The sequence below is a fragment of the Chenopodium album genome, chromosome 16 (genome assembly GCF_948465745.1).
Source record: "Chenopodium album chromosome 16, dcCheAlbu1.1, whole genome shotgun sequence".
Lineage (NCBI taxonomy): Eukaryota > Viridiplantae > Streptophyta > Magnoliopsida > Caryophyllales > Amaranthaceae > Chenopodium > Chenopodium album.
Genome location: NC_137849.1, coordinates 12,283,899 through 12,309,264, shown reverse-complemented (window position 1 = coordinate 12,309,264; position 25,366 = coordinate 12,283,899). Strand labels below are relative to the sequence as shown.

At 39.4% G+C, this 25,366-nt stretch overlaps 3 protein-coding genes across 9 annotated transcripts; 1 reads left to right on the top strand and 2 right to left on the bottom strand.

Moving 5' to 3' along the window:
* Nucleotides 1-16,027: 16,027 nt before the first annotated feature.
* Nucleotides 16,028-18,170, bottom strand: LOC145584912 (protein CHLORORESPIRATORY REDUCTION 7, chloroplastic-like). Of its 7 annotated transcripts, none has more exons than XM_081641698.1 (4): nt 17,923-18,170; nt 17,694-17,815; nt 17,329-17,594; nt 16,028-16,269 (listed from the first exon to the last, which is right to left on the bottom strand). In XM_081641698.1, coding segments are annotated over exons 1-4 (462 nt in total). In that variant the 5' UTR covers nt 17,996-18,170; the 3' UTR covers nt 16,028-16,268. The 7 variants fall into 7 exon arrangements, with proteins under 7 accessions (XP_081497824.1, XP_081497820.1, XP_081497822.1 ...); XM_081641694.1 differs by lacking the exon at nt 16,028-16,269 and adding an exon at nt 16,286-16,422; XM_081641696.1 differs by lacking the exon at nt 16,028-16,269 and adding an exon at nt 16,286-16,422 and having other exon boundaries at nt 17,329-17,582.
* Nucleotides 16,158-17,815, top strand: LOC145584913 (uncharacterized). The gene is made up of 3 exons (XM_081641701.1): nt 16,158-16,429; nt 16,653-16,761; nt 16,902-17,815. Exons 1-3 carry the CDS (start codon nt 16,158-16,160, stop codon nt 16,956-16,958), a joined length of 438 nt encoding a protein of 145 aa, XP_081497827.1. The 3' UTR covers nt 16,959-17,815.
* A 2,481-nt stretch (nt 18,171-20,651) lies between the features above and the next one.
* On the bottom strand, nt 20,652-23,681 carry LOC145583906 (F-box/LRR-repeat protein At3g03360-like). The gene is made up of 3 exons (XM_081640857.1): nt 23,658-23,681; nt 20,894-21,719; nt 20,652-20,803 (listed from the first exon to the last, which is right to left on the bottom strand). Exons 1-3 carry the CDS (start codon nt 23,679-23,681, stop codon nt 20,652-20,654), a joined length of 1,002 nt encoding a protein of 333 aa, XP_081496983.1.
* Between the last annotated feature and the right edge of the window lie 1,685 nt (nt 23,682-25,366).

Genomic DNA, 25,366 nt, shown 5'->3' with positions numbered 1-25,366 from the left:
GTTGATGTCTGTCGCTAGATGTCAGTTTTATTCCGTATAGAACTTGAAGTATTTTCTATCGTTTCCAGATTATTTTTCTATAAATAGGGTCCTAGACCTCTGTTTTTTAAGGACAATCACCAACAATCAACATTCATCTATTCTCTTCTCTCTCTTTAAGCTAGAAGCTTTCTCTCTCTATTCTTTTTCTAAACCTTCCCTCATACAAAATTCCACACACATTAGTTCTAGATACACCTAGCCAAGTTCGAAGTTGCCTTCGCCCTAGATGTGAAAGGTTGATAATTTCTGAGGGTTTGGTCCCAAATCTCTATTTCAATTATTTGATTTAATTATTTAATTGTTTGTTTATTATTTTTCTTGAAGTTACTAACGTGTGTATTTTGTTATTAGAAAGAGATACGAGGCATCCAAGTAAGTAATTTAATTGTTATTTTAATATAGAAATTATGCTTTGATTATTTTGATTCCTAGTATCATGTTAGGATGCTTTTATTGACTTTTAATATCATGCATGTTTCTATGATGCTTCCTATTCTTTCTTAATATCATGTTAGTATCATGTTAGGGATAAAGCTTTGATCTTTATTATTTAGTGACATGCTAGAATTTGTTATTAATCTTGTTAGTATCATGCCTAGGATCTTGCTAATATTATTTTGCTTTATTGAGAATATTATGATGATGATGATTGTTGTTATGTTGCTTGATATATATTATTATTGTTATTGCTTGATCACGCCCTCTCTTGCAGGTTTAAAGGGAATTTGTACTTGTAATCACGCTTAATAAGATAATTAATGATCTTGTTTAGGCTAATATGATTATAATTCAAGTGATCGCCAATAATAGTTTTATTTGTGCATTAATATTCAACCAACATAGATTAAACAGGTTTAGGATTAACCTATTGGTTGTATGTTAGTCAGAAAGCGCACATGAATATGAGAAGAATAAAGTAGAGGCCTACTATTAAGGCAGGTTCAATCTCTTTTAGGTTGGATTTGTACCTTCATCCCCGAATATCCAGTCATGGTTCCAGACCACTATGAGTTAGCGATCTCATGGATCGTGAAGGGGTGTAACCTTCACCCTGTGAACGGTTTACAAGTTCCTAAAACTTGTTGGCGACTCTTTTGCTCTAGTTTCCTTCCCTTTGGATGCCACCATGCTTAAGTGTATGATCACAGCGGGGCTCAAGTGTGGGATGGTTTAAATATTTCCTACAACCGACCATATTTATAATTATAATTACGTGGTTATTTGTATAAGAGTAAAATTTTATTGCTTATTGCATATTAATTAAGAATTATAAATTATTTTATGTATATTTTTTATCCTAAACTAATCTATCCAATATAATCTAACGTGGCATCTAATATATTCACAATATAATCTATTTGTCGCCTACGTGGCTCGACACTTAGCGAAAAACTAGAATGCCTAGTGTCGCTATCTCGTGATCTGGCTGCGAGAGCGACTTTATATATTAGTGATATATATATATATATATATATATATATATATATATATATATATATATATATAAATTGGATTTGGGTTAAAATCATGTTAATAATCCATTATAATTGTTTTCATGCCCATTGAAATAAATATCCAAATTAATCGGACATAATTGGAATTTTTTAGGGTAAAAATACCCCTTACACTTGGTCCAATCTCGTAGTGACATGTGGCCCAATTAGAGGACGACATGTGTCCCTATAGCAAGATGACGTGTGTCAAGCTTCAGGAGAGCACCTGAAATGAGAGAAAAGGGTCCTTCTTACCTCAGAAGGCCCAAATCCCGAGAAAGCCGCAAAACGGCACTAACCCCTAGACACGTGGCATTACTTGATTGCGCCGCCAATCAAATTGCGTCATTCTAGGGCAATAACCCTAAAGGGAACTGTTTCCCACCCCTATAAATATCCCAATCATTTATGATGGGAGGGGTGAACTGTGACATAACATTATATAGAGCATTAAATAGCTCCAGCTTCTCACTACTTTCTCTCTCTAGTCTTTCCGATTTTCGGTGACTAACTTGACCGTCAGAGGCGAATATTTCGTCACCGGAATATTCGTGTTTTGCAGGTGTCCGAGTCTTACTGCCAGCAGATGCGTGACCAGTGTCCCGAGGGATTCCAAAAAACACCGAAACGTTTGGGGCCATTTGTGGGGATACTCGTCCGCAATGGCAATAGACGGTCAGACACCTAATGCCAGCCCTAGCCCTTGTCAGGACGGCCATGTAGAAGATATAACTACAACAATCAATTCAAGTGATCCTCTAGTCGCCTCATTCCATGAGGCCGAGGATCCTCTAGTTACTGCTGCCTCTCTAAAGGCCGCTCTGAACAAACTTCGAAAGGAGTTGGAAGAAAAGAGGCCATCTACCTCCAGACAACCATTTAGAAGGGTGGAAGATGGCCCTCATAGGAATCAGAGCAGGGCAACTAATGCTGTGGATTCTGGGAATACCCCTTTTCGCCGGCCGCATGGAAGATCTCCTAGGGTGCCACGGACAAATCGATCCAGGCTCCTCGAGAAAACGCAGTCGGCTGGGAGGCATACCAGACAACCTCAAAGGGAGGATCCTAAGCTGTCTGGACACTGGAGGGACGCAAGGGAGTACCTCCGGCACAAGCAACGGGAACGGGCAGCCCAGTCGGACACGACCTCAACTCCCACAATGTCGGATGAATTCTCTAATCACTCTCTTTCCCAACATACCAGCTCGGCCAGGACTAGCGGGAGTCAAGTTGTTCATACTGTAACTCCCATTCCAGTTCAACCAATTTAATATCAGGTTCCCCAGAATTTTAATGCTTTTCTGCCGCATAACCCCCATGTCCTCGGACAATATGGGCAAGTTGCCGAGCCGTTCGACCAGGTGCAGTATCTGGGCGGACCAGCCGGACAACCTCAGCCCATTAATTGGCAAATGTGTTTACTGAATCTTGGAGACAAGCCGCCTCCGTTTTCTCAAGAGATCCTTAGCTCTCCTCAGCCTGCGAAAGTGAAGAGTGTACTCGTGGGTGCCTATGATGGTACAGGTAATCCAGAGGAGCACGTCACTTCGTACAGAAACCTGATGTACCTGCAATGTGTTGATGACGCCAGTTGGTGCAGGTGTTTCCCGGCACCCTAAAGGGCGTGGCGCAAGACTGGTTCAACAGCCTGCCGGCCGGGTGCATCAATTGTTTTACTACTCTAAGCATGTTGTTTGCTGGAAACTTTTCATACAACATCCCCCCTAGGAAGACCAGTCTTAATTTGGCTACAATTGTCCAAGGAAAAAATGAAGGATTGCGTTTGTACGTCCAGAGATTTAACCAAGAAAAAGCCCAGATTCAGAATCTTCCATATAAAATGGCCTACTTAGAATTTCTTCGGGATTAAGGCATAATGGTTTCAAGTTTGATTTGGTCAGAAAGAAGGTCCGGACATACGCAGGAGTTTTGCGAGAAGCCGAGGCCTATATAGAAGCAGCTGATTTTTCTTCGCTTACCAAAGCAGAGCAACCGCCCAAGGGAGCTGAGAAGAAGCAATCTTCTCGGCAAGACTCGGTCGGGAAGAAAAAGGAAGGAAACAAGCGAAAAGAAGTTTGGGTGGCTGATGATCAGCATCCAAAGTCAAAGAAGGTTAAGACGTACGAGCCGTAATATGAGTTCACCAAAGACTTTTACTCAATCCTGATGGAGATCAAGGATAAGTTTGAGTTTGAGAAGCCCCAGCCTATGAGAGGCTCAGCCTAGTATCACAACAAGAACAAATATTGTCATTACCACAAGGACGTGGGATATGACACGAACGACTGCATTAATCTGAAGTGATTGTTGGATAAGCTGGCCGAGAAGGGCATGTTAAACTCGTATGTTTTGAAGTCGAAATTTACTTACACTTGGACAGACAACGACCCATGGCGTTTATTATGATGATAGCCAATTTAAAAGTCGATCGGATACTGATCGATACGGCAGCTCGTTTGATATCATCAGCTTGGCTGCCTTGAAAAATCTGAAGTTCCCAGAAGACGCTCTCAAGGACATCACCCACCCTTTGGTTGGGTTCGGGGGGAACATCATTCACCCAGTTGGACCGATAGATTTTCCCATCCGATTCGGGCAGAAGGGGGAAGGAAGGGACATGGTTGTCCGTTTCCTAGTGGTCAAAGAGCTAACTGGCTACAATGTCATACTCGTCCGTCCCACACTAAACGTAGCAAAAGCCGTAATCGTAACCCATCTGATGCTGTTAAAGTTTGAGAGGTCGGATGGGAAAATTGGTTCAATTCAAGGAAGTCAAAAAATGGCTAAGGAGTGTAATCAGCTGGAGATAAAGCCAACAGTACGCGGACAAGGAAAGTTGTCCGAGCAAAAAACCGAAGAAGGGTCACTCCAAGCATACCAGGTCGGCCAGAAGCGTAAGTCGGCCATGGCCGACTAGGCATAGCAGTTACTGACCGTCGGTCAACCAGAAGAATTGAGACCCCAGCCGGCCGGCGATCACCAAGATTTAGTGCTTGACCCCGATCAACCTAGTCAGACTGTCAAGGTAGGCACTATAGCTATGGGTCTGCTAAGAGACGACCTAGTTAAGCTGCTAAGGGAATTTAAAGATGTGTTTGCATTTGAAGTCGGTGAAATGCCATGTATAAGCCCAGACCTGGCCGTGCACAAGCTAGCTGTAAATCCACTTGTTAAGCCCATCCGGCAAAAGAAGCGGAATCACGAGGAAGAGAGAAATCAGGCGGCCGTAGCCGAAGTAAGGAAGCTGCTGGACGCCGATTTCATTCGGCAATGTTACTATCCAGATTGGGTAGCCAACGTTGTACTAGTTAAGAAGCCAAATGAAACCTTAAGAATATGTGTAGATTACACATACCTCAATAAGGTGTGTCCAAAGGATAGCTTTTCTTTGCCTAAGATTGACCGATTGGTCGACTTTACGGCGGGACATGCTCTTATGAGCTTTATGGATGCATACTCCGGATTCCACCAGATCCCATTGTGGGAAGAAGATCAAGAAAAAACAACATTTGTGACCGAGCAGCATTTGTGACCGAGCAGGGGTTGTACTGTTACAAAGTCATCCCATTCGGCCTTAAAAACGCCCCTGCTACTTTTCAGAGACTTGTCAATACAATCTTTAGGGATCAGCTCGGCCAGAACATGGAGGCGTACATTGATGACATGATTGTCAAATCTAAGGAGCCGGCCGAACATCTGAAAGATCTTCGAGAAACGTTTACCGAACTCAGGCGACATAAGATGACGCTGAATCCAAAGAAGTGTGTCTTTGGTGTTGAGTCTGGCAAATTTCTCAGATTTCTGATCGATCAACGAGGAATTGAGGCCAACCTTGAGAAAATTCAAGCTGTCTTGTACATGAAGTCGCCGAGGATAATCAAGGAAGTGCAAAGATTGACGGGTTGTTTAGCCGCCCTCGGCCGATTCTTGTCAAGATTAGGGGATAAGTGCCGATACTTTTTTCAGACTATCAAGAAGAAAGAAATGTTTGAGTGGACAGAAGAAGCCGAGCAAGCCTTCGTTCAGCTGAAAAGCTATTTGCATACATTGCCTCGGCTCGTCAGTCCACTCAAGAATGAGAAGCTATACATGTACCTTGCTATTTCAGAACACTCTTTAAGTGTCGTCCTGCTTATTGAAAGGGACGGTCATCAGATTCTAGTATATTTCATCAACCATGTTTTACATAATGCCGAGATTAGGTATCTCCCCATTGAAAAATTTGGCCTTGCATTGTATATGGCGTCAAAGAAGTTACAGCCGTATTTTCTGGCGCATTCAATTGTGGTCTATACGGACCAACAACTTAAGAAGCCGTTTGCAACTTTGAAGCTAGTGGCCGCATGCTTAAATGGGCCTTAGAGATGAGAGGTTTCGACATCACGTTCGAACCCAGAAGGCAATCAAGGGGCAAGCCTTCGCTGATTTTTTGGCTGAAATGACTCGGCCGGACTGCAGCCGGCCGGAGACCAAACAACGACCGGATGTGGAGCTGGGATTATTTGTCAGTCTCCCGAGGGAGATAAGTTCGAATATGCAATGAGATTTCAGTTCCAAGCCTCCAATAATGAGGCCGAGTACGAAGCCTTACTTGCCGGCCTTAGAATGTGTAAGGCGGTCGGGGCAACAAAAGTTGATGCAAGCTCGGACTCTTAGCTGATAATCAACCAAGTGAATGGTGACTATGAAGCCAAGGAGCCGGCCATGATGAAATATTTGCAGATGGTTAAAAAGGAGGTCGAGAGCCTAGAACATTTTACCCTGCAGCAAGTCCCCCGTTCAGAAAATCATTAAGCGGACGCGCTCTCTAAATTAGCATCCTCGACATCATGTGATACTCCCAGATCAGTGTTTTGGGAAGTAAAATAAAAGAGGAGTATTGATGCCGAGCCAGTACAAATCATTGACAGAAGCTCCTCTTGGATGGATGGAGTCATCTCGTACTTAAGGGATGGGATACTCCCGGCCGACCCAAAAGAGAGATGGCTGATGAAGAAGAGAGGGGCTTGGTTTGAAATGAAGAGAGGGGAATTGTTCAAGAAAGCTTGTGTAAAACCATATTTGAAGCGTATCACCCCGGAAAGATGGCATGATGTATTGGACGACCTCCACCAAGGGCATTGTGGATCCCATATAGGCGGACGTGCCTTAGCAGAAAAGGCCACCTATCTGGGGTATTATTGGCGGAGCATGAATACGGAAGACATGAAAATGGTGAAAAAATGTGACAAGTGCCAGAGGTTTGCAACCCTGATTCATCATCCGGCCAATAGCTTATCGGCCATAAGAACTCCCCTCCCTTTTGCTAAATGGGGCATGGACATCTTAGGGCCGTATACTCCAGCATCCGGTCAAAGGCGGTATGTGCTTGTAGCTGTCGACTACTTCACCAAATGGGTTGAGGCTGAGGCCATCCGAGGGATTAGGTGGACGGACGTATCAACCTTCATCTGGAAGAATATTATTACTCATTATGGAGTACCTCAGTCCATGGTATTTGACAACGGACCTCAGTTCGAATCACGCCAACTCAAGGAGTAGCTAAGTGACCAGGGCATCACTCACTGTTTTGCCTTGGTCGACCGTCCCCAAGCCAATGACCAAGTTGAGGCCTATAACAAGCTGATCTCCAACGGCATCAAACGGAAGCTTGATAAAGCAGGCGGCCTATGGGCGGATGAGTTGGTTAATGTTTTGTGGTCCATACATACTACAACAAAGAGTTCAACTGGAGAAACCCTATTTTTCTTAGTTTATGGCGCTGAGGTGGTGCTCCCAATTGAGATGTACGAGCCCACTCTTCGAGTGATGTTGTATCATGAAAATTCCAATTGGGAAGCAATGAAGACTACTTGGAATTTCTTCCTGAGGCAAGGGGCAACGCGGCGCTTAGACATGAACTTTAGCGTCTAAGAATGACGAGAGCTTATAACCGCCGAGTATCTAAGCGGCCGCTGAAGATTGGTGATTTGGTCCTAAGGAAAATGGAAGTGGTCGGCCGGGCAAATGAGGATGGAAAGCTAACCGCAAACTAGGAAGGGCCGTACCGAATTACAGAAGAAGTCCGAGACGGCACTTACCGTCTCGAAGCCTTAGATGGTCGTCCGATTCCCCAAACTTGGAACACGGACAACTTGAAGAAGTACTATGTTTAAGTTTTCTTATGCTTAGCCAAAAGCTGTATATACAGCTAGGTCTTGATGACCGAGCAATGTAACTAAGGCCGTATGGCCCAACAATGTAATTTTGACAAGTTAATGGACAAGTCAAGCATTGTTATCTTATTCAGTTTGTTTATGTCTCTCCATTATTTAGCAAAAATGCCGAATAAAAACAATAACAAGGACTGGCAACATAACAGCTCGGCCGCAAAAGGTACAACCTAGCGGCTACATAATCGCCTAAGCAAGAGCATCTCAATGTAAATAACCGTTCGATTGCACCCAAGACGGACGGTCTAGCACAAAGGTAGCCTAAACCTCTCTAAGGCATTTTATGCCCGAAAAGGGAGCAAGAGCATACCGAGGCGTCCTAGTCCAGCTAAAATTTAGAAACTTTCAAGTTGAGACATTACTTGAACTTTTCTGAGCATGTCTGAGCGATAGTTTCAACGGACGACTCCTACAAAGCCAACTAAACAGCCGTATACTTAGTGTTGATTCGGCGTTCATCTAGTCCAAGGGCAATCATGATATATGATTTGATTAACTTGCTAAGTATTCATACCCTTTAAGGCATAAATCTACCAAGTTAATCAAACCACTTAAAATTTAGACTAGGAGATCGCCGAATAAAGGGGCATACCCACCAGTGCTCGTACAAAAGCAATAAAAAGCATAGTAAAGTGCGCAAAAATTGCTAAGTATTGAAAAAGCATAGAAAACCGCTTAGAAGGAGGAAAAATTTAAATTAAATAAAACCGCTCAACATGCGGCCAAATATCTTAATACAAACCGCTCAAACCAGGCGGCATTGAAATCTTAAAATTGTTCAGAACAAACAAAATAAGCTAAGTACTGAAGAGCTGAAGCTTGGTAGCTGCCATTGGAGGACCTGAGCTCTATTTAGCCAATTTGTCATCTTTAGCAGGCTCCTCCGCGGCAAGGGTGGTTGGATCTTTAGCTGGCTTCTCCTCCCTAGTCGGCCCCACCTCTTTCTCTTCCTCGTCCTTGCTCTCGTCTGCCTCCTCTTCATCATCCTCATCCTTGTCGGATCCGGTCAGAGTCACGAACAGCTTGGGAGAGGGCTACCCGGCCTTCTTGGCCTCATCTCTAAGGCATACAAAGTTGAGGCGCTTAGTAAAGCGCTCTTGGTAGTAGGCAGCCTCCCCCTCCTCCACCATCAACTCGAAAGCCTCGAAGAAATGGCTCTTCACCCTCTCCTTGGCGTTATGCTCAATCTGGACAATTTCAGTAGGGCTGGGCGGCCGAGGTGCCTTTAGCTGTTCGGTTAAGTCTGAAACAAACTTCTTCAAAGATTCCACCTCGGCCTTGAGGGCGTCCGCCTCTTTGAGGGCCGTCTCAAGGTTTAGCTGGGCCAGGGTTAGATCTCCTTTCAGCTTTTCAGAGGCTTTAAAGCCCTCTTTCCATTGCTCGGCGTCCAGGATTACCGCATCCCTTTCTTGCTGAAAGGTCTCCCTCGCCAAGGTCTCTTTTTCAAGAGCCTTGCCCAGCTTCATCAGATCCTCAGCTTGCCGCGCCGCTTTGTCGGATAGCGCGATGATCTGGGTCACAAGGTGAATCCTCTAGATGGCGGCCGTCCTAGTGACCGCATCCTTTGCCCGCCTGACCTCGTCCCAGGCTCGTTTCAGCCGCTCGTTCTCCTTCTCCTTCCATTCCAAGAACGCAATGAGCCTGAGAAAGAGCTGCACCCGAGTGAAAAGTAGTTAGTAAAAACGAATTAAGGAATATGTTCTAAGTATGAAAGCTAAAATGGAAAACAATCATGAAAGGTTACCTCGGCACTACAGTTCAGCATGGGGCCGAGGAAGCCCTCATTGATCCCCCTCAGCTTGTCCCGCTGCTCCTAGGGACGGCCCTGGCCATGGCTTCTCCATGGCCTTCCTGTTCGCGCCAGTCAACGACTGGCCGGGTAGCTTCATATGCATCTCCTCCGCAATATCTGCGCGCTGCCGCAAAAGGTGTTAAATCAAGCCAACAGAAAGCTTGCAAGAAAACAAAAGTATGAAACTCTGACTAACCGTTTGAGAAGCTGGAAGGAGACGGAAGGTTGAAGTTGAATGGAGGAGGTGGTTGAGGTTCGTCCTCCTCTTCTCCTGTGCGGCTGGGTAGTTCTTCAGCTGTATGACTGGCAGCCGCTTGCCAATCTAACTTTTTGACCCTCCTGACAAGGCCGCTATCATCCACCTTTGCGGACACATCATGGATCGACCTCGCTGTCGGATCCACGGACTTGGAGACCCCACTTGGTGACAGCTGGGGTTACTCTCCTTGGGATTGCTTTAAAGTAATCCGCGACATCGTCTTAGCCACAAGATCAGAAGGGGTCTTAGATGCGACCGACTTCCTTGTTTTGGACGCCTTGTCCTTAGAAGCAGTGGCAAGCTGCTTTCGTTTTGACCTTGGGGTAGGAGTGGCCAACTAGAAAGGACAAGAAAGAGAAGAAAAAAGTTATTATAAAAGACATTAAAATGAATACGTGTCCGCGTAAAGAAAGGAAGGAGCCTCTTCCCAACATACCAACACGGACGTAAGGAAGCGTCCGCGTAAAGAAGGGAAGGAACCCCTTCCCAGCATACCAACATGGACGAAAGGGAAAGTCCGCATAAAGAAGGAAAGGAGTCTCCTCCCAACAAACTAGCTCGGCAAAAAAAAAAATAAAAAATAAAAAAAAAAACAGAAGAGAAAAACAGCAAGTCCTAAGGCAATGGTCCGTACCTCCTTGGTCTGCTCGTACGCCTTTTGCCGAGCCAAATCGATCTCGGACATATCAATCTCCCCCTTTTGCTCCTGGTCCAGCATGGCGTATGCTTCCTCTACGAAAAAGGAAGAAGGAAAAGAGTTAGAAAACTTTTCAAAAAGATAACATGCGGACGTCGAAAAGTTTCAAAGCCCCACCTTGGGAAAGGTTCTTGTATAAGCCGCATGCTGATATAAATATTGGGTCCTGGAGCCAGCCAGCTAAGGGGATCCAGTTTTGGGGCACGGCCACTATTTTACCGTCCCTCCTAACCTTTTTGACCCTAAAGTAGTCAAGTTGGTGTGCTTTGCTTGGGTGGACGGGTGGTTTGTATGGTTTGTGATCCCCTCAGCCAAGCTGGATTGGCTTGGCATTGAACTGATTCATCCGCAGGTTAAATGCCGCGTCCTTTGTCTTGATGTGGTAGAATCGGTTCTTCTAGTCTCGCCATTTTGACACACGGTCCATCACCACCATATAGTCTTTGGTGGTGTTGAGAATGAACCAGCCGTCCGTGTGCTTCTCCAGACGGGTCATGCGTGCATCTTGCAGAAAACTCCCGAAGAGTCTGACTTGAAGCTTTTCCGGATGCACGTCACCAAGTACCCAAAAATATTTACCCAGCTATTCGGCATCAGCTGGGAAAGAGCAATGTTGTACTTGTCCAGGACGGTACGAATAAAGGGATGAAGGGGGAAGCGAAGTCCAACATCCAGAGCGGCATGATAAACGCTAAAGGATCTGCGGCGCAGCCGCTTGTCTTCCCAGGCGGCCACAGAGAGAGATCTTTTGGGGGCCACCAGCTCAAACCCTTCTCCTAGTTGGAGGAATGCCTTGTACTCGTCCAGAACCTCGTTCAGGTAGCCCAAGGCCGTGCTACCCACCGTATAGGCATACGGGTTCTTGAAGGTGTCAATGTTGGCGACGGCCTCCTCTGCCGCCCCCTCACCCTCAGCCTCGTTCTCTACTCCCTCTTCACCAGGGTAAGGCAGCTCCAAATTCGGAGGACAGAACTCTGTCCAAGTCAGCAGCCTCGGCCGAGCTCCTGCTTCTGGAGCCCTAGCCGCCCCCAGACATGGCCGTGCCTTTAGGCGCCAAGGGACCTTTGCCCTTATCTCTTGCAGCGGCCGCCTAATTTCCCGAAGAAGGAGCATTGCGAGGTCACAGGTCGAACGGTTCAGTAATAACGATGCCAGCCCTAGGTCTGTTTGACCTGCTATGTTGGAGATGGGGTGGTTTTGGAATAGGGACGAACGGTCCAGTCCTGTCCGCCCCAGAAGGGGAAGGAGGTCTCTCCTAAGATAGCAACTAGGCCGGATCCATGACCGAGTTGGCATATTGGGGGAACCTTAATTCCGGGGTTTGCTCAGACGCACCCCTAGAGGAAGGAACGCCCTGTGTTCTTTGGCGTTCTTCAAATGAGGCAGTCACTTCGACCACCAAGCATCCAGTCACCAGTAGAGGTCGTGTTAGTGGTGGATTCGTTCTGTGAGTTCACATTGGTTGGATCATAAAGGACCCTTGGATGTACCAGACTGCCGTCCGTATTTCTTGCAGCGTTCGTATCGTACGTTTGCCTCGTACGGGCCATTTTCGATTGTAGGGACAGAGAAGAATAGGTGGATGAGAGTTGGTACGCACTGGAAATGGACCCACTCCATGAAGGAGACAACTCGTCTCCATCCACTCTAGACTCCTCAATCCCAGGCGAACGGTCGGGCCTCATGAGGAGAAATGGACAAAGCCGAGTGTAGAGCCAATTTAAAAAAAAAAAAAAAAGCAAGCAAGCAAAAAGAAAAGCAAGAAGAACAGTCGGCCTATCTCTGTACATGTAGAAAACTCTAGAAGCTTTGGAAAGTTTGGGAAGTTAGCCGGAAAACTCAAATTATGGTTGGAAAACTCAATCGAACGGTGGAACTCTTGAAGATTCAAGGGAAAGGCACTTTCTCTCTCTAGAAGCTCTGACTTCTCTCTAAAATGCTTAAAGTTCCAAAGTGCCAAAATAAGGTCAAACCTCTTCTATTTATAGGCAAAATTTATGGGGGGCAAAATGGTAAACTCATCTTTCCCGCTAAGGATTTCGAACGGTTACTTTTTGAAAAAGTTAACCTAGAATTCAAAAAGGTTTAAAAAGAGACTCTGTTAATTTGGATGGAAAAAGAGACGGACGGGTAGCGACACGTCCAAATAGACGGCCACGTAAGCAGGATTAAAACTGCCACCCTAAAAGGCCGGGCGACCGAGCTCTCCTCTAAAAGATGATACGCCGGGTTCCATCCGCCTATTCCACCATGTGCTCTATTCCCTCTTATTCGGACGCAATAAGACGAGTAAAAAATATGAGGAGGCGGCCCGTGGCGTACGACTGTACGAGTCACCCCCTCTGAGGGGCAAATGTTTAGGGTAAAAATACCCCTTACACGTGGTCCAATCTCGTAGTGGCATGTGGCCCAATTAGAGGACGACACGTGTCCCTATAGGAAGATGACGTGTGTCAAGCTTCAGGAGAGTACCTGAAATGAGAGAAAAGGGGCCTTCTTACCTCAGAAGTCCCAAATCCCTAGAAAGCCGCAAAACGGCACTAACCCCTAGACACGTGGCATTACTTGATTGCGCCGCCAATCAAATAGCGTCATTCTAGGGCAATAACCCTAAAGGGCACTGTTTCCCAACCCTGTAAATATCCCAATTATTTATGATGGGAGGGGTGAACTGTGACATAACATTATATAGAGCATTAAATAGCTCCAGCTTCTCTCTACTTTCTCTCTCTAGTGTTTTCGATTTTCGGTTACTAACTTGACCGTCGAAGACGAATATTCCATTATATTCCGGTTACCGGAATATTCATGTTTTGCAGGTTTCCGAGTCTTGCTGCCAGAAGAAGCGTGACCAGTGTCCGAAGAGATTCCAAAAAACACCGAAACAGGAATTAATTTGTATTTGGGTCGGTTTTAAACTCCCCCAATAAAAACAAAATAAATAAAAATTAGTAATGGATCGGCATTTATTAAATAACAGCCGAAGTAAGAAAGTGGACCACAAAAGGAGGGAGTATCTTACAAACTACTTACTTCTTTTTTTTTTTTAATAAGTGCTCTACTTATATTTCCAGTTGTTATTTAATAAATGTTGCAGAACTAATTTTGTAAAGGTTTAACAATATTTTACTCACTTTTGCTTTTTTAGATTTTTTTTATTCTTAAACTAACCCCACTTCTATTATAAATTAATACTTTCTAGCGTTTCCACTATTCCTACTAAAATTCCGTATTCGGAGAATTGGAGCAAATAATAAAATACAGAGGGAGTTGTTTTTATTCCTTCTACGGGACATAGGAAATGAGTTAGTCCACTTTAAAGGTGATCAAGGTTAGCCCGGGCCGATTTTGGGCAGAATTTTCCGGCCCGAAAAATAAATTTTTTTGGGAGGATTTGGGAATACGTTTTTACGCATATTTAGTTGATTTTTTAGGCCCGGCCCGAAAAGCCCGCATGGCCCGACCATTTTGGGCGGGTTTGGGCACAAAAATTCTAGCCCGCCCCGAAAAATGGGCATATTTTTAGCTTCGGCCCGACCCGAACCCGACCCGGCCCGCCCAATGACCACCTCTAATCCACTTCTCTTATATGGAGCATTATTTATTCACTTTTCAACTAAGAAAATAAGAATATAAAAAATAAAAAGAAATAAAATAAAAGGAATGCAAATGACATTAAATACTACTCATCTGGATCACATTCCTTTTTGGCCATTATTAGGAGTTAATAGGAATTTAATAATTGATTTGTAAATGTAAATGAAACGAACCCATCTACCTATAGCTATACTAAAGTAATTACCACCGACATCATTACTATCCACATGTCAATCTCTCATTAAAAATTAAAAAAAATAAAAAATAAATAAAAAATCCTGCCAAAACTATTAGTAACATCCTCTTTTTTTTTTTTTTTTTTTTTTTTTTTTTTTTTTTTTTTTCAAGATAAATAGAGGTTTGAAAATGGTTTAATTATACATTTTCTAAAAGATTTTTTTTTTTTTTTTATATATTTAAATTGACTAACTAACTACACAATTTTCAATAGAGTATAAAAATGGAGGTTGGACTATTTCATTTTCCTATAAACATTATCTTTCTTCCTACTCTATATATTTCATACAAATTGTATGAATTTGGGGTTTTCACAATTTACTATATTTTTCTCAAGAAAATTATTGTTAAAATCGTGCATTGCATGAGCCTAACCTAGTTATTACTCTCCCCGTCCCCAAAACTTCGACCCTTTTGGCCTAATTTTAGCCTTAAAATGATCGACCCATTTGCATTAAAATACCCACCAATTTACATCAATATTTGTGCAAAATTAGCTTCCCCATATAAAATTTTGTTTTTTCATGTATTTTTAATACTTTATCTCTCTACTTTTTACAAACCCCATGTAAATTTATCTTTCCAATATGTTTTATTTTTTTTTATTTAAATATCTTACTAACCGCGAAATCAACCCAAAATGATCGAAGTTGTGGGGACGGAGGGAGTACTATTTTATTGTTTTTGAAAAATGGAAACTAATAATTCCACCATTGCTATACTAAAAGTAGGTGGTTATAATTTAATTTAGTAGTATTCCGTGCTATATTAGTAGTCCATTTTACTATGGTTAACAAGTTTTAGGTAAACGAGCTTGTTTTGAACAGATGGGGGTCAAAGGTGAGATTATTTTCGGATTTCATAAATGTGAGATTGTTTTGAGCATAATTAGCAAAGGTGAGATTATTAATTTCCATTTTTCCTTATTTTTTTAGGCAATAGTTATTACGGAGTACTAATTGAATGACCATTGTTAAGTTTTTTTTTTTTTTTTTCTAAATTTATGGTTTACAGGCTTTTATTATTATTGTAGATGCATTCTTTTCATTAAAAGGAAAAAAAAATGAATAGTATTTGTTTGTTCATTTTTTCTTTTTTTTTTCCTATGAAATTTATAATTTTATTTATAAGTTGTGCATTGCACGAACACTATACTAGCAGTGGGAATACATGATAATGGTAATCGCAAAAGGATTAAGCGCATAGTAAAATCCACAGTTGTAAGAGAGCCTGTTCTGTACACCTAAGTGTACCATACACCTAGAATTTGTTATATACACCCGAGTGTACCGTACACCCAATTAACCCAAAGTTAGTTTTTGCTCTTCATTTGATGATTAAATAAAAACACAATCATCAAAATGAGTACAAAATTCCCATGGATGTACGGTATAGCCGGGTGTATATAACAATCTCTACCGTACATCCGAGTAATTTGCTCATTTATTAAATGAGCAAAAATTAATGAGCAAATTACCCGGATGTACGGACACCTGGATGTATATAACAAATTCTATCGTTGTAATGTACAACTCAATAACCCATACGTCATTAATTCTGAATTCCTAACAACATTAAATTAACACATGACTTGACTTAAGCTCGTTGAAACAAACGGGATTATTATGTTGGAGCAAGAAACGGGAATCTAGATAAGATTATTGCTAAGAGACAAAATGTAGCGCACAAAAGGCAAGAGAGAGGAAAACAAAAGTTTTTTTAAATCAAAAATAAGGACAACATTATAATTCGACCGTTGAAACATTTTCAACCCACTAATAAAAAGAAAAACATCAGACTAGGGTACTCTTCAAAGCCCCTCTCTAAAATGGCAAAATCATCAGAAGCAGTGCCTCTTAAAGAACTAAACACAATTACACTCGGTTGCGAATCACCGCCTTCTCCGAAACATCACCAAAAAATTGAGGATACACAAAATTCTGGAAAGAAAAATGAAGACATCCAGAACTCAATACAGAAAATTGAAGATGTACAAAATTTAAGAAACTATACTGATGATAGTTGCAAGTGCAAAGTTTCAACGGGCTTAGGCACACCGGATCGCCTTAAACTCCCGAAACCATTCAAGTATCCTGAAAGGTATGTACCAATATGTATTACAGAATTATAAAATGTACCCGTGTAAATGCACGTGATATGTGATATATCAACTTGAGTAACTTATGGGTTTGCAGAGTTGTAGTTAAATAAAAGTTTGAAAACTAATATTCTTATTTATATAATTGTTAAATTCATCTTTTATGAGAGAAATGTTAGAAAAAATAGATTAATAAAGAACAATTTGAATTGTTTTCCATGTCAGGTATACTAGTCCTACAGACAATATATTATCTCCTATATCTAAAGGACTTCTTGCTCGAAAAAGCCGAAGAGGCGGCGCACTCTTGCCACCCTCCATCATTCATTCTAAGGTATGTTGCATCATTTCTCAATTTTATTCTATATTGGTAACTCTATTGTACGTGTTACATGTCAAATTTATATAACCACTTGCCCAATTTTTGAAATTTCGTACTTGAATGTATGATTTAATCAATTTTCTTGCTGGCAGATTCAAGAATTGCGATCTCCAGATGTAGAGCAGTGTCAATTGAACATGAAACAATGAATTTATCGAGTACCAAAGGAGCACTCTGCTGTTCGAGTTTGGGGCCTGTCGACAACATTACTTGTATAAGCATTGTTGTAATTTTATATTACTTCTTTTCATAAGAATTTGTTGTTTAATGTTGTAGTAACATTTTACCAATAAATTACATGGAATTTCCTAAAATTCTAACAGCATCTTTAGTAATGAGCAAAGAAAAATCTTAAGTGGTCTGAATCACATACAAAATGTACTAAATAGTGTCATGAACATTATAATGAAAGTTACAACCCCAAATGTAAAAATTGCTAATCTTCTCTTTATCATTCAATTTTATCGAATCTTCTAATGAAACGCGACATGACAATTTTACTCAAGACGGACTGCATACCATTGGATTGAACCAACATCTCCATCAACTTCAAGCTCACATACAGATTTCACTAGAAATGTGACTGCATCATCTAGTGTTTCGAATCGAGCAAGGTCGGGTGGTAACGTCTCGTTTGGCCAATTTTCTAGCCACCCTTTAAGCTTATCTTTCAATTCTTCCTCAGAAATAAACTCCTCACTTCTCCCTGGTTCCAAGTACACATAAGTATCTGTGTCCATGTAATTCGCCCTGCGCCGTCTTCCTGCATAACTCTGTAAAACACCCTAGTATTTCTTGCAATAAGAAATTTTTAGCATGATAATTGGCCTAAAAAAAGATAATTAAGAAACAACATTTTTTTTTTTTTTTTTTTGAGAACTTGCCTTAACTGCATCACTCCTGCATGAAAGTGGTTTGCTATAAGCTGAAGTATTCACCTGACCAAGACAAGGCTGCTGTGTTGAGATTTTCGGGACACGGTGGTAGAATCGTGGGCTTGATTCATCTGAAAGGAAACTTCAAAGTGTTATTGCTATTAGAATTAGATTGATTTGTAGAACAAAAAATTGTTAATGGTAGTTGTTAATATCACGAGTTTTGGTGAAGTCTTACAAAAGAGAATAGGATGATTAGTAATGTAGATGTTTTGTAACCGAGTGTTCAATAATCTGGTTATTGGTGTCATTCTTTAGCCTTCAAATTTTGGGTATTGATAATTAGCTGAAGGATGTGTAGTGTTGAAGTATAATTTAAGATGAATGGCTTTAGTTTGGATAAGAAGATTGAGTTGGTGTGTCTTTTAGTGTGTGAACATTTGTGTGCAATTGATCTGCTTGATTAAATCTAACTTAGAAATTTAGAAGTCCTCAAATGGTCTAAACCCAAAACTCGCGTTTGGTTTACTTAATAAAATTGAAATTGAGGCCCACGCCCACCCTCTGAATTAAACATGGGCAACGGGCCGTGCCGTGCCGCCGCGGGTCGTGTTTGGCCGTGCTGCAGTGGGGGGCGTGCCGTGCCGTGCCGTGCCTAATTTTGGCACACCCTAGCCCACGGCACGGCACGGCCCACGTGCTTGGCGGGCCGTGCCGTGCCAATTTTTTTTTTTTAAATAATAAATGTAAATAAAAAACGATATATATATATTTTAGTACAACTTAATTTTATATAAATAATGTGATTAATTTATGTTTATGTTAATGTTAATATATTTTGTTTTGAACAACTTTATTTAAATTAAGGTTATATAAATTATTTATCTAATTATGTTTAAGTTTAAATAAACAAATAAAAACAATTTTATTAATTTAGCAAAAAACAATAATGCATATAATAAAAAAAAAATTACGAGTTCGATAATTCGAAAACACAAAAAATTGAAGAATAACTTAGTTTATTATATGCCGGTAACCGGTACGATAAATCGATAATACAAATAATTAATGATAATTAAAAATCGTACAATATTTGGTGAATAACTTCATTTATTATACGGAATACGAAGTTCGATAATACAAAAATTGTACGATAGTGTATAATGTAAATATATAATAATGTAATTATTATTGTTCGTCTTCGTCTTCCTCTTCGTCTTCGTCTTCTTGTGGTTCAAGGTCATCGGCCAATTGAGTTGATTGAGAAGTATGAGAACTAAAAGAAGTCGACGTTCCTTCATCGGCGTCGTTTTGTGCATAAATACGATCTTGAGAACGAGTTTCGGCATCTAACCAATCCTTGAAGCAAACACACATTTCAAGTGTTTCGAGTTTTAGTCTTGTTCTTCTATCGTCTAAAACCTGTCCCGGCGCACTAAAAGCTCTTTCGGAGGCAACGGAGGAGACTTGGATAGCAAAAATATCACGAGCCATTGCCGACAAAATTGGATGTTTCATGGTTTGTGATTTCCACCAATCAAGGATGTCGAGGCCAAACTTCTCTTCATCGTCCATGCCTTTCATGAAGTCGTAACTTAGGTACATTTGCAACTCCGAAACATCGCTTTGTGTTCTCCTAGTTGATGTTGATTCCGTACCTGAAAACTTGGACATCATGTTAGCAGCTTGTGCAAATAAACCTTTGGCCCGTTTACTTACGTTTTTGGATGTTTGAGAAGGGGCAAATCGAGACACGGTTCCATATTTACTTTCATAAACTCTATATAAAGAGAAAAACTTATTAGTCACCTTATTTTTAAAAGTTTCAACATCATCTTCCAAATTCATGTTACTATAATAAATATCAATTAATAAAAAAGTGCCATCATATTTTTGCCTAGGATCTAAAATAGAAGCAAAAATATAAATCATAGGAATACCAGTGTAATATTTACGCCATTTTTCCTCCATAGATGGAAGATATCCATGATATTCATATTGTAATCGATGTTCGGCAAAAAGTTGTGCAAGTAAACATGCATTGCTAAGAAAAGAATGGGAACAAGGATTATATACAAAAGAAAAACAATGTGTCATACTATATAGTAATTGTAAAAAATTCATATATTTTTCACAATTAGCCCAATCATCTTCTAGTAAAGCACATTGTGGAAATTTCATATTATAAAAAAGTGTTAAATCAACCTTGTACTCGATTGCCCGACTCAACATTTCATAGGTGGAGTTCCACCTAGTTGGACAATCCGGTGCTATTTTTATAGTCTTTCTCCTTTGTTTCTTGCAAAAACCTTTCCATTCTTGATATCTCAAGTAAGAGCTATTAATAGACATAATAGCATTTCTTATTTTGTGATAAAATGGACCAATTGCTTGTGTTCCATCCTTCACACACAAGTTAAGAACATGACAAATGCATCTAATATGAAGTGCTTCTCCATCTAATACTAAATCGGTCAATTGGGGTTTAACCAAATTCGCACTATATGTCATAGAAGTTGCATTATCGAAAGTCATAGACATGATTTTATCCCTAAGACTATATGCATCAATGGCTTCCATTAAATGATGAGAAATGTTAAGACCGGTATGAGGGTATTCAAGCATTTTAAAATGAATGATGCGTTTTTGTAACAACCAATCATTATCCAACCAATGACAAGTAACACATAAATAGTGAAGTCCGTATCCACTATCCCATGCATCGGCAGTTAAAGAAACTCTACTAGGAATATTAGCCAATTCATTTACTAATTTCAATTTATACTCTTGATAATTCTTCATGGCAGCAGATCGAACGGTTTTTCGGGAGATTTTTTTGTGTTTGGGTTGTAGTGGTCGGTTAATGTAGTTGTTAAAGGCATCATTTTCGGCGAAAAGAAAAGGTTGTTCGGCATGTACAATCATTCTCCCAAGTTCGACAGTCTGATGTGATCTGTAGATAATGTTCTAAACCAGAGCATAGACAATCTTCAAAACATTGAGACGTAAAAGTTGAGAGAGATGTTGTTTTAACCAATAATTGGTAAACCAACATTTTGACAGTTTTAAATCTGATAAACTTGGATAGATGCCGAAGCCCAAATCATCAACGTTACAACCTGAAATCGACACAATTAGAATCAAGGCGTCCCAAAGATTAATGTTCTACAAGCATATAACCATCGAAATGGTATATGATAGAGTCTTACCAACTAGCTTGATATTTATTAAAGTACGACAACACGAGGCTGACAACACAAGCTTACCACGAGCACCATAATTTGCATGAAAGAGTGAGCTAAGATTTTCTGAGTTGATCTCAAGCATTTGGATGCCGTTGTAACTTATATGTATAAGATGTTTTAGGTTAGGATGCTGTAAAATTTGAAGTGCTCCATAACCTTGGCAATCAGTGAAGCTCAACTTCTTAACTCTGGTGCAGCTAGCTATCAAGTTATCAACAACCTCCTGATTCATTATGACATAGCTCATCGAAAGTTCGCGCAATGCAGAAAGATTAATTTCATTGATAGATATATTATCAGGTAGTTTGCAACCCTGAATATATAATTTAGTCAAAGAGTTGAAAGATAAAACAAACTCTGGCACACAATACTTAATCGTCGTTTGTCTTAAATTGCCAATGACCTCCACTTCAAGCTCATCAACTATTAATCCTTTAAAACCAATTGGACTTAAGCCTTGTATTGGAGGTACATAGAGCCTTAGATTTTTGATTTTTTGCCTTCTGCTTATAAAAGCGTTGTCGAGAAACTCTAGGAACCTCTGCACAACATCAAGGTTTGGGACAACTGTAATAGTATGTGGGAAATCACTTACACCATCAAAATTCCAGCGTTTAAGTACAAAATTTCGCCCAAAGTTGAGGTATGGGATGCCAAGCCATTCATACCTCCAAATCTTGGACAAGACACTCGTTTGAATAGCTTCTCGCGTTGTTAAGAAAGAGAGTATATGCCTCTTGATGTCAAATGGGAGTGCTGATATACAATCATCTGATTGAGCTATCGACGTCTACATAGAAGAAGTGTAAGCATAAATAGTAGTTTTTAACATATTTAGACAGGTAAACCACCAAAGGTAAGTTTTAACTAGCGCATAATTCGACTGTAAGAAGAGAAGTAATCATGCAAATTATTTCTATTTATGAAATGAGATAATAATAGAAACATTACTGTCATCTCAACACAACATGCCAATATCTAGGGTGTCAAAAACTTACCCGACCCGAAAGGTTTACTTGAAACCGAACTGTTTTCGAACTGGTAGGACCCAGATATTTTTTATCCGAATCCGATCTAGAGTCGACTCGACGTTATCTCGAAACCTACTCCACCTGATAATTTATGATCCAAACCCAATTTGGAATCGACTCATATTTAAACTGAAACCAATAAGACCCGATAATATAAGGTTTGAATTCGATCTAGCCCGAAATGAAATCTACCTGAAACCATTTAGACCCGAATAAATACCACTTTTTACCCGACCTTTAATTATCCGATTTGAAACTTCCCATGACCCAATTAAAATCGACCCGAAATCACTCATAATTCAATTAAACCCAACTTGTTTCTAAACATAACTTTTTGTTCTATCTTGAAATCAAATTCTTTACCACTGGTACATTCGTGGTAGAGAATGTTTGATGGCTCAACCTTGGAATCATATCCTTACATTTGAGTTACGTTGTTTGATGAAGTTTTTCTAGAGTCAACATTCAAGTTGTGAATTGTAGAATTTGTAGAGAGAACAAAGAAGAGAGTCATAGAAAGGAATGATAATTGATACTCCGTATGAATGAGATACCACAAAAGTAAAGCAAAGCAACAAGAACATGTTTGAATCGAGTCAACATTATAGGAACGGCACATTGATCGATATAATAGTGAATTAATCCATGATTTTAGTACTCTAAAGTCAAAAAATCCCATATTATCATTATATACCTAAATAATGTAGCTAATTAGATAAGTGGATACAACAATATCATTTATTCGAGTACCACAATTCACATGGAAGCAATCCACATGCAAAGTTGACTCGTATATGATCCGGGGTGATTATTGTATACAATATGCTCGATCTTAACATGTCATATTAATGAAGTAATTCAGCAAAGAGTGTTGTATTACCTTCGTTTCATATTATTTGCAACAATTTAATATAAAGTAATAAGTTAACCCATTATTTTTGTATCGAAGCAATCACATTCAAATTTTAACCGGAATTGAATTGATTTGAACCGAGATCTAATCGAATTGGAAATGACCCAATCCAAAGTCAAATAAATTCACTTTGACCCAAATAAACCCAATAAAATCCGGATCCGACTTCATCTTAACACGATATGACTCGATTTGAATTTGACTCGACCCAATTCGATTTGTATCCGACCATACTTGAATTCAACTTTAACCCGAATCTGATGAAGCTCAACCCGATTTAATTTGGTTTGTAAGATTAAAATGACCCATCATTACCCGACCCAAACATCCCGACCCGTCGTGGGTCAACCTAAACTCCATCTGGGTACCCGATTTGACACCTCTACAATATCCATGAAAACAGATAAGAAAATACCTAAAATCAAAAGAAACAAGTCTTTTTAGTAAAACTTCGTAATTTCTGTGTCACCTTAGTTTGCAGACCACCCTACAACACTAGATTCCCACTCGAGTTGTAAAGATTATAAAAACAGTCTCATTCTTCACATACCCTAAGGACACTCTATTTTTAGAGTGTAACCACAGTCATAAAACCTCCGTCATATTCAATTTCTGGCCGTGTATTGTACGTGCCATTCACTTCCATTAGAGCCAACATAATTGCATGTTAAGGAATTAAGGACTAGGAAATATTAATAATTTTCTCCCATAAGAATTTACACATAGAAGGCATGTTATCATACTTTAGGCACCACAGAAACTAAATCCCAATGAAAGGTTGTACCTGAATAAAAGTCTCATTTGCCATTTGCATACCTTTGTATGAAGGTGATTAAAAAACCTAACATATATGGTATGGTTTGGCTCATTTATAGTGGATTTATTTAAAAATTAATTGTGTTTAACTGATTTATAATTTTTTTTTAAAAAAGATAGAAGTTAGGTGTGGTTGATTAAAACATAAAATTAAATTAAATATATAATAAATGAAATGCAATATTTAAAACAAGAATTTTAGGCGCAATGAGAATTTCATTAGGATGGAATAAATTATTTGACAAAAATTAGCCTACAAATGTTTGTAGAAAAACATTAAACAATAATAAATCAAATTGAATTTCAACAGTTTTATTCACAACGATTGGACTTTCTTATCAATGCATCATTTCATCAATATTATTATCTTTAATTAGTTATCGATAATAAAAATTTGTTTTAGTTTTTTTAATTACCTTTATAAAAGATGTTTTGATTATAACTGCCTGAACTGTTTATAATTTTACGATTGATAAAAATAATTGATTTTGCCACAAATCATTAATCTATAGTAATATATAAAGTGATAGAGGGTTTTGGGTGATAAATTTTACTTTTCTAAAATACCCCTCTCATCTAAAAAATTACCATCCTTTTTTTAAAAAATAAAAAAATATAAGTACTATCTTAAAAAACTACCATCTTAGTTCAAAAAAAAAAAAAAAAAAAAATTCCATCTTTTTTTTTTTTTTTTTTGTTCTTAAATATTTTTCAAGGAAAATCAAATTTTATTATTTAGCCTACATGACATCATCAACATATTTTTTTTATTATATTTTATCAACAGTTCTTAAACCTACTAATGTTTTTTTAAAAAATAATTAAAGCGATAATATTGTGGGAAAAAAAAAATGAGCTTGGTAGATTACTTATAGTGCACACGCACGCATTGTGTGCGTCTCTTAGCTTGTGTATTTAATTTGTAAATGATAAAACTCGGATATTTATCTTTTACAACCTTTTGAAAATATGTTTTGTTTATAACTACCCAAAAAAAAAAAAAAAAAAAAAAAAAAATCAGGGCTGCGGTCTCAATCATGTTCACGGTTGTGTTATCACGGAAACGACTTATAAAAGATAAATAGGACGGATCGCAGGTAACAAGTCTAAACTTTACAAAAACTAATAAATCTCCTTAATGGTTATATGACCTTTTGTTTTTTTTTTTTTTTTTTTTTTTTTTTGAGGCAGAATGGTTTTATGACTTGTTTACCTTTATTTTTTGTAAAAAATTTGATAAAGTATTCTTTTAACATAATATAACTAGTTAGTGACCCGGGCAATGCCCCAGACTTGTTTTTCTTCCTCATATTCAATTACATGACAAATAATTACATACATTACATCTTTTTTTGTAAAAAATAAATGTAATATCGTTTCAAATTAGATGCACAAATAATCATCAGACCAATATTCAACCACTGAGCATAAGTAGTGAATAATGAAAAAAATTTGCGCACACTAACTTTGAGAGCTTTGAGTGAACTATAAAGAAAATCAACCATTGGAATTTCATATTAAAATATAGCAAATCCTACATATTACACAATCATCGAACCAAAATGCTCCTTATAGCTTAAAACATATATAGGCCACAATTAATTTGGAGTGATTTATTAAAAGCGTAAAAATATGAGTTAAGTGTGCAAACTATGTAGTATATATATCCATTGCATG